This window comes from Bufo bufo, chromosome 2 (assembly GCF_905171765.1).
Source record: "Bufo bufo chromosome 2, aBufBuf1.1, whole genome shotgun sequence".
Classification (NCBI taxonomy): Eukaryota; Metazoa; Chordata; class Amphibia; order Anura; family Bufonidae; genus Bufo; species Bufo bufo.
This window is the reverse complement of record NC_053390.1, coordinates 83,132,783-83,154,441: the sequence shown is the minus strand read 5'-3', so window position 1 is coordinate 83,154,441 and position 21,659 is coordinate 83,132,783. Positions and strand designations below refer to the sequence as shown.

The 21,659-nt window shown below is 44.3% G+C and overlaps 1 protein-coding gene across 1 annotated transcript in view; it reads left to right on the top strand.

Annotated features, from left to right (window-relative positions):
* Positions 1-21,659, top strand: part of PARP8 (poly(ADP-ribose) polymerase family member 8) — a 345,285-nt gene that overhangs the window by 149,290 nt on the left and 174,336 nt on the right. The window contains 1 exon segment of the mRNA XM_040421265.1: positions 733-819. Coding sequence (XP_040277199.1) covers positions 733-819 — 87 coding nt within the window.

Sequence of the window (21,659 nt, the reverse complement as noted above, 5' to 3'; positions counted from 1 at the left end):
TTAAAAACGGATAAACCATGAGAAAAAGGATGCACATGCAGAAAAGCCATAAAAAACTGCCACTGAGTCTTTTTTAATGGCCATCTTGTGAATGTAGCCTTAGATAATACATTAATTGTAGAATATTTAATGCAAAATAAGAAAACTAAAAAGCTATTTTATGGGTTGCATCCCTGTAGTCATGGCCCAACCCTAGTTGGAACAAGGCTCGTTTTGGGTTTTGCATATCTTTCCCTGAAATCCACCCTTTTATTTATCCTTTATTTTATTTTTTACGCACGGACCATATGTACATATCACAAGTATAAACTTGGTGCCTCCATTTTAAATGCTTTGGTGCAGACGTCTTGTCTTGCTGAGCTTCTTCTCTAGTGTGCTCCTGGTTAGTGGAGACTAGGAAACAATGCACGATTGGCAGAATCTCATGCTTTCGGGTCGCTGGCTAAATCTCCTAAATCTGATCTTTGTACATATGTATGTGAAATGTGAATTCTTTCTTATAAATAACCGGATAATCCAGATTGTCTGATAATTTGATGCCTGTCAGATCCTGTTCATGACAAATTACCCAATTTTACTTGTTCTTCTGGTCTTCTAGCCGAGCTGAATTTGTGTGTCCATTGTGCTAATTCTTGGCGTATGATTTACATAAAATTTATGTGGCTCCAAGGCTGAGGGAGAAAATACATGTATGTTTTACAGGTTTTGAAATATATATTTTTTTATCTGCAGATAATACTTATGTGTCCAGTTCAGAAAATGATGAAGATGTGTTAGTGACTACAGAGCCCATCCCAATCATCTTCCACAGGATATCAGGTAAGACACATTCTCGGGTGATATAATGCATGCTCCTGGATGTTTTATATACGTATAGTGGGTCTGGAGCCTTTCCCATTAATAATAATAAGTATATAATAGAAATCACTGACAGGGGTGAGTGCTCAACAATTGCCCTGAAGCACAATGGAGGGAATTTTTCAAAACCGGTCGTTGCCCACAACAATTTTGTTTGCTGCTGTCCGGTTCCTAAGGTTCCACTGAAAATGGGAACATTGGTTTTTATTACCTACCCACCTTTCCATTAATATTCTGTTTTACGTCAGTGACAATTGGCTATGCAGTAGTTACAACTATGGCGCTTCACTATAGAGGCGTTTTCACACTAGGTACTGTAGGATATGCTATCAATGCCCAATGGTGAGGGTCAGACGCTGGGCAGCCACTTTCCATGCAGAGATATAGAGCAGCTGACTGTATCCTGATCAGCCACTTCCTTTATTGTGACTGATTGGCCGTCAAGGGAGTAGGGCCGCTCTCACACGGTCAGTGTTTGATCAGTGATTTCCATCAGTGATTGTGAGCCTAAACCAGGTGCGGGTCAAGAACACAGAACAGGTGCAGATCTTCCCATTCTATCTTTTCTCTGTGTAGGCTACACAACTGGTTTTGGTCACAGTAAGGGCTCATTCAGACAACCATGTCTGCAGTGGCGTTCATAGAGAAGTAAGGGACCCATAGCAAGTATCAAACCAGGCCCCCCACACATGACAGAAGGGTTTCTGCCTAAACCCTTTTCAATGACCCTTGGGCCATTTTCCCACTGCCTCATTTGCTAAAAGTTGTTCCTTTAGAGGGTAGAGTCCTGACCAAGTTTTCACCTCCAGTAGAAGAGGAGATAATCTCAACTAAGACTGGGCCCCCTCTTGCCCTGGGCCCCATAGCAGTCGCATGGTCTACCGATATGGTAGTTACGCCCCTGCATGTCTGTTTTGCGGTCCACATATTGTGAATCTGCAAAACTCGGATGCCAGCCGCGTGCGTTCCGCATTTTGCGGAACTAATCGGCCAGCCCTATGATAGAAATACCTATTCTTGTGCGGAATGGAAATACGGATGCAGACAGCATACGGTGTATTGTTTGCATCTTTTGCGGGCCCGTTGATATGAATGGGCTCGCATCCGATCCGCAAAATTGCAGACACAAATTTACGGTTGTCTGAATGAGTCCTGAGGGAAATCACTGACCAAACACTAAGGCCCCTTTCACACAAGCGAGTTTTCCACGCAGGGTGCAATGCGTGACGTGAACGCATAGCACCCGCACTGAATCCTGACCCATTCATTTCAATGGGTCTGTGTACATGAGCGTTGTTTTTCACGCATCAGTTCTGCGTTGCGTGAAAATCGCAGCATGTTCTATATTCTGTTTTTTCATGCAGCCCTGGCCCCATAGACCTGAATGGGGCTGCGTGAAAAACGCATCTCATCCGCAAGCAAGTGCGGGTGCGATGCGTTTTTCACTGATGGTTGCTAAGAGATGTTGTTTGTAAACCTGTGTGAGATTAGTCTAATAAGGTTCACAGGACATGTTGCTCACTCACCAGTCACCACTTCTATATCCAAGCCAATACATTTGAGGAAAGGACCTTCTAACTATTTTTAAATGGGTAATATAGAACTTTAAACCAGAGCCGTCTCCACTCCTGTCGTGTATTGTAGTAGATACTGTATTTGAAGCATCTTTTCTTATAATGGCATACAGTATGTGTCAGTCTTCTGTTATTTCTACAAGAAATGAATGGATACATTAACAACTGGGCATTCACCTTGTCAAAGGGGTCTGTCCCTATAGAGTCAGATACGTGCAGCACTGATTGGACAATGTCAGACTGTACACAAGACACGCCCACCTCCAACTGGTAACACCCACTTATCAATGTATTCATACATTTCTAGGAGGGATAACAGAGGGTGGTAGAATTAGTTATTTTGTGAAGATTACAGATATGTACTAAAACAGACAAGTCAGGAGAGGGGAGAGCTTCGCTTAGAGGGTCATGAAGATACCCACCGATCCCTAGAATGAGGAGAGAGGATTTGCATATTGCGTTTTCTCCTCACTGCAATGAACAGATGGAGCGATATATATGAGCACTTCTCTCTCCTCGTTCTAGCGATTGGTGGGGGTCTCTGCACTCACCTTTGATATGTGGCTATGACTTATGGTATTATGAAAACGCAGTGGTACTTTTAATATTGATGACTTAAGAACTGCAGTTAGTGCCATTGACCTGCATAGCACTGAATGACACACATGTTTGTCTTAGGTACAGCTGCTCATATGGAGAAGTCGTGGTAACTGTGTGAAAGGAGATCTGGTACTCACTAGAGCAGTATAGCCCATTTAGGGTGCTGAATTGCAGGGCTTCTGGAGAACCCCTTTAAGAATATCGGGGGGAATTTATGAAGCCCTTTATGCCGGTTTTCTGCTCTCAGATTTTACTAAACTCAATTTTTGCACAAAAAAACTGAGATGCATTTGCAAAAGTGTTTAGCACATACTGAATAGTGAAAATGTGTGCACAGTCAAGTCCCAGTGTTTAGGAATGCCGAGTGGTCCTAATAGTTTGTGTCACAGTGCACCTACTGTACCTGGAAACTGTCGCTCCGTGGGGTTAGGCTCAATAGCAACAAAGGAGTTATAGTTGGTGGAGTAAGTAGAGTCCAGACTTGGTAAAGTTTAATGATTTTTACTTGAATAAACTTGTAATAAACTTGTGTCATCCAAACAATACTTGAATGCTTGGATGTATAGGGAGAGGTATAAGCAGTAGAAAGAGTGAAGTGCTTATGCCGCTGTACAGAACACTGGTGAGACCTCACTTGGAGTATTGTGCGCAGTACTGGAGGCCATATCTCCAGAAGGATATAGATACTGAAGAGAGAGTTCAGAGAAGAGCTACTAAACTAGTACATGGATTGCAGGATAAAACTTACCAGGAAAGGTTAAAGGACCTTAACATGTATAGCTTGGAAGAAAGAAGAGACAGAGGGGATATGATAGAAACTTTTAAATACATAAAGGGAATCAACTCGGTAAAGGAGGAGAGCATATTTAAAAGAAGAAAAACTACCACAAGAGGACACAGTTTTAAATTAGAGGGGCAAAGGTTTAAAAGTAATATAAGGAAGTATTACTTTACTGAGAGAGTAGTGGATGCATGGAATAGCCTTCCTGCAGAAGTGGTAGCTGCAAATACAGTGAAGGGGTTTAAGCATGCATGGGATAGGCATAAGGCTATCCTTCATATAAGATAGGGCCAGGGACTATTCATAGGATTCAGATATATTGGGCAGACTAGATGGGCCAAATGGTTCTTATCTGCCGACACATTCTATGTTTCTATGATCTTTCTCTTGGCTCCAGCAGGCTAAGGGTAAATGGGAGGTAAATGTGAATGCGTTGGTTTATCTCTCTGCTGCTGTGCTAATCTCTGGCTTCAGTCTGGTTCCTATCTGTTTCTTAGGAGAGTTAGGTATCCCGTGACCCGTTTTGTTGAGTAGGGGTTTCTCATAACTAGGCTCCACTCTCAGAAGTACTAATCCTTTTACATATCAGGAATGGGCTGCTGTCTGAGCTACTTTCCTAAAACTCTTGCAGCAGTCAGGGGAAATACTCCCTCACCACACCATGCTGCTTCACTCTCTTGCTTCAAGTCTTAACTCCACACTCCACTCCACTGTACTCTCAACTCGACAACAGCTTCCTGCAACTTCTTCCTTGGTAGGAAGCAGGACTAGCCCACTTCTTCCCACCTGTTGGACAACCAGGCACATTACATGCAATAACAGTTACATAACACCTTTATTAAAGGGGTTTTCCGGGAATTAGAAAATTAAAATACTTAAATATTACTTTATTATAAATATATTCTCAAATACCTTTCATTATTTATAATGGCTAGTTTTGTCTGGGGAGCAATCATTAGGGGAAATAAAATGGCCCCTGTCCCATTAGTTCACACATCACACATGAGGACAAGTTACTTTACAACACTGAGGTAAAAAGCTGCCTCATACTCCTCCTCCTCTCTACTTGTCAAGGATTATGATCCTGAATACAGCTGATAAAAACTTTAGCGGAGTCTCTGTAGGAATGGAGTCCATGAGGAGACAGGAAGTACATAGAGGACGGACAGGACAAGCTGTGGTAATGTGTTGCTGTGGTAATTGAGACTGTAAACAAGTGCTGCTGCTCATTAGTGATGGATGAACATTGGCCGGGACGTTTCGCAAACAAGAACGCGCGATCGCGATCAAATGTTTGCGACCCGCGCATTCGTGGCGGGCCCCATTCACTTTAATGGAAGGCGAACCTGAAAAACCTTCAGCTCATATTTGCAGCCACCAAATACTTACTAGAAGAACACAAATAGTCTCACAACATGAACAGTGACAAACCAAAGAGGGATCAATGGCAAAAATTCCCACCAAAAATATGTATTGTAATCATGGGCCATTTTTATGCGTCTTAACCACCTCAGCCCCCAGTGCTTAAACACCCTGAAAGACCAGGCCACTTTTTACACTTCTGACCTACACTACTTTCACCGTTTATTGCTCGGTCATGCAACTTACCACCCAAATGAATTTTACCTCCTTTTCTTCTCACTAATAGAGCTTTCATTTGGTGGTATTTCATTGCTGCTGACATTTTTACTTTTTTTGTTATTAATCGAAATTTAACGATTTTTTTGCAAAAAAATGACATTTTTCACTTTCAGTTGTAAAATTTTGCAAAAAAAACGACATCCATATAGAAATTTTGCTCTAAATTTATAGTTCTACATGTCTTTGATAAAAAAAAAATGTTTGGGTAGAAAAAAAATGGTTTGGGTAAAAGTTATAGCGTTTACAAACTATGGTACAAAAATGTGAATTTCCGCTTTTTGAAGCAGCTCTGACTTTCTGAGCACCTGTCATGTTTCCTGAGGTTCTACAATGCCCAGACAGTACAAACACCCCACAAATGACCCCATTTCTGAAAGTACACACCCTAAGGTATTCGCTGATGGGCATAGTGAGTTCATAGAACTTTTTATTTTTTGTCACAAGTTAGCGGAAAATGATGATTTTTTTTTTTTTTTTTTTTTTTTCTTACAAAGTCTCATATTCCACTAACTTGTGACAAAAAATAAAAAGTTCTATGAACTCACTATGCCCATCACGAAATACCTTGGGGTCTCTTCTTTCCAAAATGGGGTCACTTGTGGGGTAGTTATACTGCCCTGGCATTCTAGGGGCCCAAATGTGTGGTAAGGAGTTTGAAATCAAATTCAGTAAAAAATGACCTGTGAAATCCGAAAGGTGCTCTTTGGAATATGGGCCCCTTTGCCCACCTAGGCTGCAAAAAAGTGTCACACATCTGGTATTGCCGTACTCAGGAGAAGTTGAGGAATGTGTTTTGGGGTGTCTTTTTACATATACCCATGCTGGGTGAGATAAATATCTTGGTCAAATGACAACTTTGTATAAAAAAATGGGAAAAGTTGTCTTTTGCCAAGATATTTCTCTCACCCAGCATGGGTATATATAAAATGACACCCCAAAACACATTCCCCACCTTCTCCTGAGTACGGAGATACCAGATGTGTGACACTTTTTTGCAGCCTAGGTGGGCAAAGGGGCCCATATTCCAAAGAGCACCTTTCGGATTTCACTCGTCATTTTTTACTGAATTTGATTTCAAACTCCTTACCACACATTTGGGCCCCTAGAATGCCAGGGCAGTATAACTACCCCACAAGTGACCCCATTTTGGAAAGAAGACACCCCAAGGTATTCCGTAAGGGGCATGGCGAGTTCCTAGAATTTTTTATTTTTTGTCACAAGTTAGTGGAAAATGATGATTTTTTTTTTTTTTTTTTTTTTTCATAAAAAGTCTCATATTCCACTAACTTGTGAAAAAAAATAAAAACTTCCATGAACTCACTATGCCCATCAGCGAATACCTTGGGGTCTCTTCTTTCCAAAATGGGGTCACTTGTGGGGTAGTTATACTGCCCTGGCATTCTAGGGGCCCAAATGTGTGGTAAGGAGTTTGAAATCAAATTCTGTAAAAATTGACCTGTGAAATCCGAAAGGTGCTCTTTGGAATATGGGCCCCTTTGCCCACCTAGGCTGCAAAAAAGTGTCACACATCTGGTATCTCCGTATTCAGTAGAAGTTGGGGAATGTGTTTTGGGGTGTCTTTTTACATATACCCATGCTGGGTGAGAGAAATATCTTGGTCAAATGCCAACTTTGTATAAAAAAATGGGAAAAGTTGTCTTTTGCCAAGATATTTCTCTCACCCAGCAGGGGTATATGTAAAATGACACCCCAAAACACATTCCCCACCTTCTCCTGAGTACGGAGATACCAGATGTGTGACACTTTTTTGCAGCCTAGGTGGGCAAAGGGGCCCATATTCCAAAGAGCACCTTTCGGATTTCACAGGTCATTTATTACAGAATTTGATTTCAAACTCCTTACCACACATTTGGGCCACTAGAATGCCAGGGCAGTATAACTACCCCACAAGTGACCCCATTTTGGAAAGAAGACACCCCAAGGTATTCGCTGATGGACATAGTGAGTTCATGGAAGTTTTTATTTTTTGTCACAAGTTAGTGGAATATGAGACTTTGTATAAAAAAAAAAAAAAAAAAAAAAAAATCAGCATTTTCCACTAACTTGTGACAAAAAATAAAAAATTCTAGGAACTCGCCATGCCCCTCACGGAATACCTTGGGGTGTCTTCTTTCCAAAATGGGGTCACTTGTGGGGTAGTTATACTGCCCTGGCATTTTCCAGGGGCCCTAATGTGTGGTAAGTAGGTAAATGACCTGTGAAATCCTAAAGGTGCTCTTTGGAATATGGGCCCCTTTGCCCACCTAGGCTGCAAAAAAGTGTCACACATGTGGTATCGCCGTATTCAGGAGAAGTTGGGGAATGTGTTTTGGGGTGTCATTTTACATATACCCTTGCTGGGTGAGAGAAATATCTTGGCAAAAGACAACTTTTCCCATTTTTTTATACAAAGTTGGCATTTGACCAAGATATTTCTCTCACCCAGCATGGGTATATGTAAAATGACACCCCAAAACACATTCCCCAACTTCTCCTGAGTACGGCGATACCAGATGTGTGACACTTTTTTGCAGCCTAGATGCGCAAAGGTGCCCAAATTCCTTTTAGGAGGGCATTTTTAGACATTTGGATACCAGACTTCTTCTCACGCTTTGGGGCCCCTAGAATGCCAGGGCAGTATAAATACCCCACATGTGACCCCATTTTGGAAAGAAGACACCCCAAGGTATTCAATGAGGGGCATGGCGAGTTCATAGAAAAAAAAAATTTTTGGCACAAGTTAGCGGAAATTGATATTTTTAATTTTTTTCTCACAAAGTCTCCCGTTCCGCTAACTTGGGACAAAAATTTCAATCTTTCATGGACTCAATATGCCCCTCACGGAATACCTGGGGGTGTCTTCTTTCCGAAATGGGGTCACATGTGGGGTATTTATACTGCCCTGGCATTCTAGGGGCCCTAAAGCGTGAGAAGAAGTCTGGAATATAAATGTCTAAAAAATTTTACGCATTTGGATTCCGTGAGGGGTATGATGAGTTCATGTGAGATTTTATTTTTTGACACAAGTTAGTGGAATATGAGACTTTGTAAGAAAAAAAAAAATAATTCCGCTAACTTGGGCCAAAAAAATGTCTGAATGGAGCCTTACAGAGGGGTGATCAATGACAGGGGGGTGATCAATGACAGGGGGGGTGATCAATGACAGGGGGGGTGATCAATGACAGGGGGGGTGATCAATGACAGGGGGGGTGATCAATGACAGGGGGGGTGATCAATGACAGGGGGGTGATCAATGACAGGGGGGGTGATCAATGACAGGGGGGGTGATCAATGACAGGGGGGGTGATCAATGACAGGGGGGGTGATCAATGACAGGGGGGGTGATCAATGACAGGGGGGTGATCAGGGAGTCTATATGGGGTGATCACCACAGTCATTGATCATGCCCCTGTAAGGCTTCATTCAGACGTCCGGATGCGTTTTGCGGATCCGATCCATCTATCAGTGGATCCGTAAAAATCATGCGGACGTCTGAATGGAGCTTTACAGGGGTGTAATCAATGACAGGGGGGTGATCAGGGAGTCTATATGGGGTGATCACCACAGTCATTGATCACGCCCCTGTAAGGCTTCATTCAGACGTCCGGATGCGTTTTGCGGATCGGATCCATCTATTAGTGCATCCGTAAAAATCATGCGGACATCTGAATGGAGCTTTACAGGGGGGTGATCAGGGAGTCTATATGGGGTGATCACCACAGTCATTGATCATGCCCCTGTAAGGCTTCATTCAGACGTCCGGATGCGTTTTGCGGATCGGATCCATCTATCAGTGCATCCGTAAAAATCATGCGGACATCTGAATGGAGCTTTACAGGGGGGTGATCAGGGAGTCTATATGGGGTGATCACCACAGTCATTGATCATGCCCCTGTAAGGCTTCATTCAGACGTCCGGATGCGTTTTGCGGATCCGATCCATCTATCAGTGCATCCGTAAAAATCATGCGGACGTCTGAATGGAGCTTTACAGGGGGGTGATCAATGACAGGGGTGTGATCAATGACAGGGGGGTGATCAGGGAGTCTATATGGGGTGATAACCACAGTCATTGATCACGCCCCTGTAAGGCTTCATTCAGACGTCCGGATGCGTTTTGCGGATCCGATCCATCTATCAGTGGATCCGTAAAAATCATGCGGACGTCTGAATGGAGCTTTACAGGGGGGAAATCAATGACAGGGGTGTAATCAATGACAGGGGGGTGATCAGGGAGTCTATATGGGGTGATAACCACAGTCATTGATCACGCCCCTGTAAGGCTTCATTCAGACGTCCGGATGCGTTTTGCGGATCCGATCCATCTATCAGTGGATCCGTAAAAATCATGCGGACGTCTGAATGGAGCTTTACAGGGGGTTGATCAATGACAGGGGGGTAATCAATGACAGGGGGGTGATCAGGGAGTCTATATGGGGTGATCAGGTGCTAATAAGGGGTTAATAAGTGACGGGGGGGGGGTGTAGTGTAGTGTAGTGGTGCTTGGTGCTACTTTACTGAGCTACCTGTGTCCTCTGGTGGTCGATCCAAACAAAGGGGACCACCAGAGGACCAGGTAGCAGGTATATTAGACGCTGTTATCAAAACAGCGTCTAATATACCTGTTAGGGGTTAAAAAAATCACATCTCCAGCCTGCCAGCGAACGATCGCCGCTGGCAGGCTGGAGATCAACTCTCTTACCTTCCGTTCCTGTGAGCGCGCGCGCCTGTGTGCGCGCGTTCACAGGAAATCTCGCGTCTCGCGAGATGACGCACGGATGCGTCCAGGAGGAATGAATCAACCACCTTCCGGACGCATCCGTGCGTTAGGCGGTCGGGAGGTGGTTAAAGGGAAACTTTCAAAAATGTGCCCTGCGGGAGCCTAGAAAATTTTTATTTTAGCCCACGGGAGTACGTGTCCCAAAAGTTAGGCATTCACCGGACATAAAAGAACAAGTGATTATGTGGCTGGAGGTATATTTAGCGGTCAGTGGATAACAATTTTACTGCAGGCTAGTAGAGTACAGTCCCCAAACATTAGGCATTCACCAGACAGAAAAGAACAAGTGATTATGTGGCTGGAGGTATATTAGCAGTCACTGAATAACAATTTTACTGTAGGCCAGTGAAGTACAGACCTAAAATTTTATGCATTCACTGGACAGTAAAGAACAAGTGATAATGTGGCTGGAGGTATATTAGACGGTCAGTGGATAACAATTTTACTGCAGGCCAGTGGAGTACAGGCCCCAAAAATTATGCATTCACTAGACAGAAAAAAAACAAGTGATTATGTGGCTGGAGGTATATTAGACGGTCAGTTGATAACAATTTTACTGCAGGCCAGAGGAGTACAGGCCCCAAACTTTAGGCATTCACCTGACAGAAAAGAACAAGTGATTATGTAGCTGGAGGTACATTAGGCGGTCACTGAATAACAACTTTACTGTAGGCCAGTAGAGTACAGGCCCCAAAAATTAGGCATTCACCTGACAGAAAAGAACTAGTGATTGTGTGTCTGGAGGTACATTAGGCGGTCACTGGCTAAAAATGTTATTGTAGGCCACTGGAGTCGAGGCCTTAAAAATTAGGCTTTCACCTGACATAAAAGGCCTTTTATGTTTCTGTATATACATAAGACAAGGACCATTCGTTGTTCTGGGTGGTGGCGGATATATGTGGGCAGGCATGAGGAAATAAATTTACACGTGGTCGTCACAGGTGTTAAATTCCTCCAAGATCCATGCCTCATTCATTTTTAGAAATGTGAGGTAGTCCACCCTCTCGTGAGCTAGGCGAGTGCGCTTATCGGTCACGATCCCCCATGCTGCGCTTAACGTCCTTTCAGACAGGCCCCTCAACAAGGGGCAAGCCAAGAGTTCCATGGCAAATTGTGGCAGCTCTGGCCACAGGTCAAGCCCGCACACCCAGTAGTCCAGGGGTTCCTCGCTTCTCAGAGCGTCCACATCGGCTGTTAACCCGATGTAGTCAGACACCTGTCGGTCTAGGCGTTCCCTGAGGCTGGATTCGGAGGGCGGCTGTTGATGGGTTGGCTGCAAGAATGATCTCATATCTGAAGTGACCACCACATCTTCAAACTGCCCTCTTCTTGCAGGCGTGGTAGGATTGGTACCCACACCTGTTTCGCTGTGGGTAGAAATTTCTCTGCCAGCGCCCGCAACAGCAGAATGCAGCATCTCTCGCAGCAAGACATGGAAAAGCTGCATTCTGCCAGCCCTCTGTCATGCTGGCAACATGTCCGCCATTTTGTGTTTGCACCGTGGGTCTAAGTACATGGCCACCCAGTACTGGTCCTTGCCCTTTATGCTTTTTATACAGGGGTCCCTATTCAAACACTGGAGCATGAAGGCCCACTAAATTGGAAGCGGTGGAGCGCCCTGGCTCCTGCTTATCGCCCAGGAGAATGTCGTCCTCGGTCTCCTCCCCCCAGCCACGGACAACACCAGGGATCCCCGAAAAGTTTAAAGTCCCCCTCAAAGCCTGCTCTTCTTGCTCCTCCTCCTCCCCCTAGCAACCCCATCCTCCTCTGACTCCTCTTCAGACTTCTGCTGACTTGTCTCAGATGGAGTAGCCCCCCCTGGGAATTCATTCAGCATTGCGACTTCCTCATCTTCCAGCTCCTGCTCCTCGACGGCTTGATCATTGACATGTCGCAATGCACGCTCCAGAAAGAAGGCGTAAGCTACGATGTCACTGATGGTGCGGTGATAAGAAACCAAGCTCCCCAGAACATGTCCTGCTGCAGAGTTCGTACAGGTAGTCGTTAACGGCAGGCTGCTGCAGCAGCCTATCAAGCATATACAAGGTGGAATTCCAGCGTGTCGGGCTGTCACAAAACAGACATCTGACGGGCAGGTGGTGTCGCCGCTGAACATCAGCAAGGCGAGCCATGGCCGTGTAAGATCTTCTAAAATGGCCAGAGATTTTTCTCGCCTGCCGCAAGACGTCCTGGACCCCGGGGTATTTGGCAAAGAATCGCTGGACAACTAAGTTCAGGGCGTCAAATTGTCAAATTGAGCGGGGTTAGCCACTGATCGTCCTGTGACCGCAGAGCTGAAAGCAGTGCAGGACAGTTGTGGCTCTTGACTTCCAGGCACAACAGCCGCAGCACAGCATGGCAACGTCTCACCTGGCATGTTGAATAGGTTCTGGGGAGCTTAGGGGGTGCAGCGGAAGAGGCGATAGCAGTGAAAAAGGACGATTCAGCCGAGGAGGAGACGGAGGATTGAGTAGGAGAAGAAGAGGCAGGCCTGCATGCAATCCGTGGCGGTAACACAAAATCCACACGGGTGGCACGGGTTACATGCTTGACGGCCGTCAGAAGGTTCACCCAGTGGGCAGTAAAAGTTATGTACCTTCCCTGCCCGTGTTTGCTAGACTACGTGTCTGTGGTCACCTTCACCGACACTGACATTAGAGATCTTGGAGTAGGCAGCAACAGCGTGGACCATCCTCCTTGGGCTGATCGTCAGATCGCTGGGTGACGGCCGTTGCTACCTCCTCTTCCTCATCTGATGCCAAGAATGGCTGCGCATCGGTAAGGTCTGGGAATGGATGGGCAAATAATTCCTCTGACTCAAGTGGAGGGGCTATGGTGGTCGTGTCTTTGGGGGTACACACAGCAGAGAGTGAGAAGGGTGCAGATAGAGAGGATGAGGAGGGTGCAAAACCGGAAGGCTGAGTGAGCCACTCAACTAACTCTGGTGCGTCCTTTGACGTAATTGCACGCACCTTCTCCAACTTTCCACTTAGGTTCCGGCCTGGTGCACCTGCTCGATCCCTACCACCCCTGTAGAACGGCCTGCCTCTTCCTCTGCCTGTCATTTTCAAAATGACCCTGTGCCAAAGTCCCTAGAGAAGAGCAGTATTTGTGGAAGCAGGTATATTGCAGGCCTCAATCTGTATTTGGTGGAAACTGGTATATCGCACCCCTCAATCAGAATTTTGTGGAAGCAGCTATATAGTACCGCTTAATCAGTATTTTGTAGAAACAGGTATATCGAACACCTGAATCAATATTTGGTGGAAGCAGGTATATTGCACCCCTCAATCAGTATTTTGTGGAAACAGGTATATCGAACACCTGAATCAATATTTGGTGGAAGCAGGTATATTGCACCCCTCAATCAGTATTTTGTGGAAGCAGGTATATCGCACCCCTCAATCAGTATTTTGTGGAATTAGGGATATAGAACACCTGAATCAATATTTGGTGAAAGCAGGTATATCGCACCCCTCACTCTGTATTTTGTGAAAGCAGGTATATCAAACCCCTTAATCAGTATTTTGTGGAAGCAGGTGTATCGCATCCCTCAATCAATATTTTGTGGAAGCAGGTACAGTACAGACCAAAAGTTTGGACACACCTTCTTATTCAAAGAGTTTTCTTTATTTTCATGACTATGAAAATTGTAGATTCACACCAAAGGCATCAAAACTATGAATTAAGACATGTGGAATTATATACATAACAAACAAGTGTGAAATAACTGAAAATATGTCATATTCTAGGTTCTTCAAAGTAGCCACCTTTTGCTTTGATTACTGCTTTGCACACTCTTGGCATTCTCTTGATGAGCTTCAAGAGGTAGTCCCCTGAAATGGTTTTCACTTCACAGGTGTGCCCTGTCAGGTTTAATAAGTGGGATTTCTTGACTTATAAATGGGGTTGGGACCATCAGTTGCGTTGAGGAGAAGTCAGGTGGATACACAGCTGATAGTCCTACTGAATAGACTGTTAGAATCTGTATTATGGCAAGAAAAAAGCAGCTAAGTAAAGAAAAACGAGTGGCCATCATTACTTTAAGAAATGAAGCTCAGTCAGTCAGCCGAAAAATTGGGAAAACCTTGAAAGTAAGGGCTATTTGACCATGAAGGAGAGTGATGGGGTGCTGCGCCAGATAACCTGGCCTCCAGAGTCACCGGACCTGAACCCAATCGAGATGGTTTGGGGTGAGCTGGACCGCAGAGTGAAGGCAAAAGGGCCAACAAGTGCTAAGCATCTCTGGGAACTCATTGAAGACTGTTGGAAGACCATTTCAGGTGACTACCTCTTGAAGCTCATTAAGAGAATGCCAAGAGTGTGCAAAGCAGTAATCAAAGCAAAAGGTGGCTACTTTGAAGAACCTAGAATATGACATATTTTCAGTTGTTTCACACTTGTTTGTTATGTATATAATTCAACATGTGTTAATTCATAGTTTTGTTGCCTTCATAGTCATGAGAATAAAGAAAAATCTTTGAATGAGAAGGTGTGTCCAAACCTTTGGTCTGTACTGTATATTGTACCCCTCAATCAGTATTTTGTGAAAGCAGGTATATAGAACCCCTTAAAGGGATTCTGTCACCTCGTATAACACAAATTCAGATTTTAAACTAGTCATGCTCCACAGCTTACCTTGAATCGGCTGTGCTGTTTGTTATTGTAATCCGTCCAGCAGTTTACCAGAAAAACGACTTTTATAAAACCCTGAAGGTGCCCAGAGGGGCGTTATGTTCCCCTTTGTGTGCCCAGTAACACCCCTCTTACAGTGCCCAGAACGCCTTCCTCCAGAATCCCTAACCGCCCACAGCGTCTCATCCCTCTCCTCCCCCTCCCTGACGGCCGAGCGAAGTCTCGCGCGAGCATCGGACGTCACTGGGCTCGGCGCATGCCCAGTGACGACGATGAAGCTCCTGCCCTCAGTCTCCTGCAAATCGCACTGGCGCAGCCCTCAGTGGGTACTGTGTCTGCGCAAGACTTCGCTCGGCAGTCAGGGAGGAGAGGGATGAGACGCTGTGGGCGGTTAGGGATTCTGGAGGAAGGCGTTCTGGGCACTGTAAGAGGGGCGTTACTGGGCACACAAAGGGGAACATAACGCCCCTCTGGGCACCTTCAGGGTTTTCTAAAAGTTGTTTTTCTGGTAAACTGCTGGACGGATTACAATAACAAACAGCACAGCCGATTCAAGGTAAGCTGGGGAGCATGACTAGTTTAAAATCTCAATTTGTGTTATACGAGGTGACAGAATCCCTTTAATCAGTATTTTGTAGAAGCAGGTATATTGCACCCCTCAATCAGTATTTTGTGGAAGCAGGTATATAGAACCCCTTAATCAGTATTTTGTAGAAACAGGTATATCGCACCCCTCAATCAGTATTTTGTGGAGACAGGTTTATAGAACTCCTAAATCAATATTTGGCGGAAGCAGTTATATCGCACCCCTCAATCAGTATTTTGTGGAAGTCGGTGTATCGCAGGCCTCAATCAATATTTGGTGGAAGCAGGTATATCGCACCCCTCAATCAGTATTTTGTGGAAGCAGGTATATAGAACCCCTTAATCAGTATTTTGTAGAAGCAGGTATATCGCACTCCTCAGTCAGTATTTTGTGGAAACAGGTATATAGAACCCTTGAATCAATATTTGGTGGAAGCAGGTATATCGCACCCCTCAATCAGTATTTTGTGAAAGCAAGTATATCAAACCCCTTAATCAGTATTTTGTGGAAGCAGGATATCACACCCCTCAATCAGTATTTTTTGGGGGAACAGGTAAATCACACCCGTTGCAAATAATTGTTCCAATAATGCTTGTCCCTCTATATACCTGGGCAATCGCAGCAGAACCGCACACAACTACTGCACAATACAAAGGCACTATAATATACTTTCTATGTTATAAAGTATATTATAGGTATATCACATTCCTCAATCAGTTTTTTGAGGGGCTACAGGTATATCACACTAGTTGCAATTAGTTATTCAAATAGTGTTTGTCCCTCTATATAGCTGCGGTATCGCAGCAGATCTACACTGCTGCACAATACAAATGCACTAAAATATACTTTCTATGTTAGAAAGTATATAAGTATATCACACCCCTCAATATATCACACCTATCGATAGCACACCTATATCAGTCCTTAAAAGGACTTTTGTGGCCCTATTAGCTAGCGTTTGGTGTTCCATTTGGTGTACTATGGCTGCCAGATTGGGTTCTGTTATAGGGTGGGGGTGTGTCCATGTGCTGAAACGTCCAAATTGGCTGTCCTTTCCCACCTGATGCATGTGTCATGGGTCAAAGTTCGCCTCAATGCAAAAGAATATGGCGCATGCGAACATCGCCATATGTTCGCATGTTCGCCGAATCGTTCGAAAAGTTTGCCACTAAATGACCGCCGGGCGAACTGCAAGGCCATCTCTACTGCTCATTAGCCACAACTCACCCTCCTCTCATGTCTCCTCATCATCTCCATTTCCACAGAGATTCACGTGTATTCAGGATCATGATTCCTGAGAGGAGGATGAGGCAGCACTATGGCTCATTGTGGTGAAGTAACTTGTTCTCCTGTGTGATCAGGACAGGTTTTGTGTGTACTGATAGGACGGCGGCAATTTTATTTCGCCTAATGATTGCTCCCTAGACAAAACAAGCCTTTTTAAGTAATGAAAGGTATTTGTGAATATATTTATTATAAAATAATATTTAACTATTTTAATTTTTTAATTCCTGGAGAACCCCTTTAAGACACAGTATCAGAGGACCTGGAATAAATACACAGATGACATTCTCTGCTAGCCATTAGAGACAGTAGCTAGGTACAAGAATGGTAGTACCCCCTCCACTTTGGAGTGAGTCTTCTCTATTCAGTACTGCGCTGAACAGTCAAGACAGGCAGCTCACTGCTAATAGTCAACTTAAAGGTCAGTTTTTTCATAAAAAAATCACAAATCAATAAATAATACACATTTTTTTCAATATACTTTATCAATTGCCCTACACATTTAATAAAAAAAAATTGCTGTTACTTTTTAATATATCCTGCATATATAAAAAACACAGAAATTTGTATAGGTACATGCCTACACGTTATTACATACAGGTATATATTACACATCACACACATAATCACATATAGTTCATACTGCGGTGCCCCCACTATTGTGGCATAAAAGAGCCTTCTTTAGATTCTCTCCACTGTACACTAGGGGAGGGACTTAGCGCGAGGAGGCAGGGTTTCTCATAGGATTTACTATAACTTGCGCCAGAAACTGGTGTAAGTTATAGCTCAAGTCTAGTCGAGTAGTTGTATGCCGCATTGACTCTTGAGTTCCCTCTTCCATACAATTTGGCTTTAACATTCAGGGCTGTGGATTGGCTACATTGAGTAGGGCTTATCTTTTGCTGATCTGTGGCAGATCAAGCCGCACATCGGTGGCAGAAATCTGAGTGTCAGTCTTGGATTTCTGCCATGAATACTGAATTTGTCAAATATACCCTGAGGTGGCACAATATTGTGCCTAGACCTCCATAATAACCTGACTCTATGTGCCACGGCACAGGGCTTTTCTGTATGTCTAAAGTGTTTTAATCAAAACGCAGAGCGTCACAGCCAGGGAGAAAAAAAAAACGAATCTTCTCCCTGATTGTGACGGTCTGCGCTTTGATTGATCGGACAGCGCTACAGCCAGGGAAAAGGAACGCCCATTGAGAAAAAGGGCAGTCTCCTCCCCATTGCTCCGATGCTAGCAATTAGCATACAGAGTGGGAGAATATAGCGGGTGAACGGAGCGGCGCCCAGGAATAATAGTAAGTGCAGTGAGATCCCTGGGCGTCGCTCTACATATCCTGATAGTTAGTTTACAAATGTTGGACCCATGAAAGGTCCTCTACTATCATTGGTGGTGCAGTGCGCCCGCCCCTCCTCTGCCCCTCTCTCTTCTTAGTGGCAGCAGCGGCGGCACAGGGAGGAGGGAGAGAGTGACTCCTTCTCCCCTGTGCTGCTGAGGGAACATGAGTGCGCTGACAGCAGTGCGCTCCATGTTCTCTGATCATCAAATCCCGGTATCGTATCGATACCGAGACAAAAGTATCAATTGGGTATTGATATTTCGATACCTTCAAAAACCCTAATACAGAGTGCAAAAAAAATACAGCTAAATATACGATGAAAGGGTAAGATAATTTTATGACTCCAGTAGCTATAGACCAAATGTGTTTGACCTCGACTTTTGCAGTATGTTGAAGAACATAATGATATCTTTAGAGTCTTTTTGATAAAGCGCTTGATGACTTTGTCCTTTGAATAAATCACTTTGATTCTTCATAACTGGTGGGGATCATAAACAGTAATACAGGAAGTTAAAGGGATTCTGTGACCTTCAACATCATTTTCAAAGTAAGCATACCATCATGTAGGGTAGGTTCTCTGAAGCATAACCATACTGTTCTTGTAAAAATTCAGACCTCTAGAGGCTCATGCACACAGCCTTTGCTCGGCCATTCCATGCATTGGGGACCACAATTCGCGGTCCCTAATGCACGTGCAACATCGGTACAGATTCCACAGACGGATCCAGACCCATTCGACTTGAATGGGTCCGTAATCCGTCTGCACCGCAAAAAAATAGAACATGTTCTATTTTTATACTGTGCGGCGCCACGGTGAGAAACCCCACCTAAGCACTCTGTATTGCCTCCATGGGGTTCCATGCCTCCGTTCCGAACCACACCTTCCAGATTATGGACCCATTCAAGTGAATGGGTCCGCATCTGGGATGTGGTGTAAAAACGGCCGGGGTCTGTATATTTCAGGCTGCTGTTTTTGGGCCGCAATACAGGCCCAACTGGCACACGTGCCCTAAGCCTGAGACATGCTCCTTTAGATTTTTAGGCAAGTAAGATCTTTGGTCTACCGTGGCCGGACTGATCCGTTGAGTGCACTTGGCGTTTCCTGTGTCATTGGTACCGGCTCTTTAATCTTAGGGACTGTCAAACAAATGAGGGGGAGGCACTAGGCGGTGTTATGGCAGATTGGTGGTGCACCCAACGGAGCGGCCCATCCAGGGTGCGCTGAAAACCTTATTTGCATATAATGATATATTTCTCAAGAATAAATAATTGGATTTTCACTACATGACGGTATGATTATTTTGTAATCGGTTTTGAGATGATATACTCGCTTTATGCTGACTGTATGTATAAGGCCCCATGCACACGACCATTGTTTTGGTCCGCATCCGAAAGGCAGTTTTTGCGGCTTGGATGCGGACCCATTCACTTCAATGGGGCCGCAAAAGATGCGGACAGCACTCCGTGTGCTGTCCGCATCCGTTTCTCCCTTCCGTGGTCCAAAAAATATATATAACCTGTCCAATTCTTGTCCGTTTTGCGTACGAGAATAGGCAGTTATATCAATGGCTGTCCGTGCCGTTCCGCAAATTGCAGAACGCACACGGACGCCTTCCGTGTTTTGCGGATCCGCAATTTGCGGACAGCAAAACTCACAACGGTCGTGTGCATGAGGCCTTAGATAGCTGTCAGCTCACTGCTCATTCATCCATCATGCATGCTTAGCAACCGTTCATGTGTCATGAATGGAGAGGAGAGAAAACTGCTCCCAACCACCTCTAGTGGTGACTTATCTTCCCAACAACAAAAGAATTGGGAATGTTAAAATTCAACCGCCTGATCCATTTTCTCGCCTGGCATCTGTCATTGGGGAGAGTCAGGAGGTCCCCAATGTAGATTACATGGTTGGCCAGTCCTGGCAAAATCAGGGTGTGTGGCTGACATTAATCTAATGTATATGGCCACCTTTACGCATTCAGACTAAGGGCTCATGGACATAACAGTTTTGCAGTCCCCAAATTGCGGATATGCAAAACGTGGATCTCGGCCAAGTGCATGTCACCATTTATTTTTTTACTTCTGTAGAAATGTCCTATCCTAAAAAACGGACAAGAATTGGACATGTTCCAATTTTTTTTGTGCTGTGCCGCGGAATGGATGTGCAGTGTGCTGTCCCAAAGGCTGAAATGAACGGGACTGCATCCGAAATTTCAAGCAGTGTAGTATAGAGGTTAACTTCATGCATTTGTTTGCTGTGCTGTGTAATCTAATGGCATACATGGAAAGTCCCCAGATTATGCCGGAAAACATACAGTAGTTGTCAAAAGAATTAGATAAAATCACTAACGTAAGTATAGCAAATAAATAAGGAGTTTAGAGCAGTGGAGGACCAATGGAGGTGTAAAGCTTCTTCATTATTTTTAATAAGTTCTGCCTTGAAAACCCATTTAATCCATCCATCTTCAGCTTTTAAGGAGAATCAATCACATCCAAAGGGACGCAGCAGACATTTCTGTCCCTTCTTTACAGTGATCGTTGTGAGCCTTCGCAACGAGACCCCAACTGATCAAAACTTCTGACAAGTCACTGTGGCATGTCAAAAGATTTCTGAAATGACAATTACTTTTTAATTACTATTTTCACCTTTAAAAAAAACTTAAATTGAACATGATGTGAGATCTGCAGGCAGAATGTTGTAGAGCAGGAGGAGCTGAACAGATTGATATATAGTTTTTGGAGAAAAGATTCAGAATAACTTTTTGTATGCTCAGGAGTCCAGTGGGCAGTCCAGACAGCCTTCTCTGCACTTACAGAAATAGCTGTCAACCATTAAAGCATCACTGAGTTTTGGAAACGCATTTTATATGTCTATGTGACATATCAATAGTTTTGATCGGTGGGGGGAAGGGGTGAGAGCTCAGCCCCCCACTGATCACTATAACGAGGGGACAGACGTGTGCACATCATCTGCTCTTTCTTCTTGCGGCAGAGGACAGAATTGGGACGGGCCCATAAACTTTCAACGTCTTTCCCTTTGTTATAGAGATGGGTCTGGGTCTCAGTACTCAGACCCCCTCCAATCAAAACTTTTGATATGGCTCTATAACATTACAAATGTTTTTCCAGAATTCAGTGACTCTTTCAGTAGGACCACCCAATGGACTCCTAAGCATAGAAAAAGAAAACATTGAAATGAACAGATTTAAAGTTATACTGAATCTTTTCCCACAAAACTACATAGCAATCTTCTCAGCTCCTCCTGCTCTATAACATGGGGCCCGCACATCAAACATCATGTTCAATATGACAGGTTCACTTTGATATAGCAATACAATTCCCTGTACAATAGCAGGGATGGACTGGGAATTTAAAGTGAAAAAAAAAAACTAAATATGGCTCAATGATATTTGGGTCCAAATTGACAGAAGGCAGGACCAGCTCAAGTAGGCGAGGCTAGCAATACCATATTGTGGCACAAAATACCACCCCAGCAGAGCCAAATATCACAGAGCAGCTCAAAATACCTCCCCAGAAGTTGGCACTCTGTGGCGGTCAGCACCAGCTGCCATGTT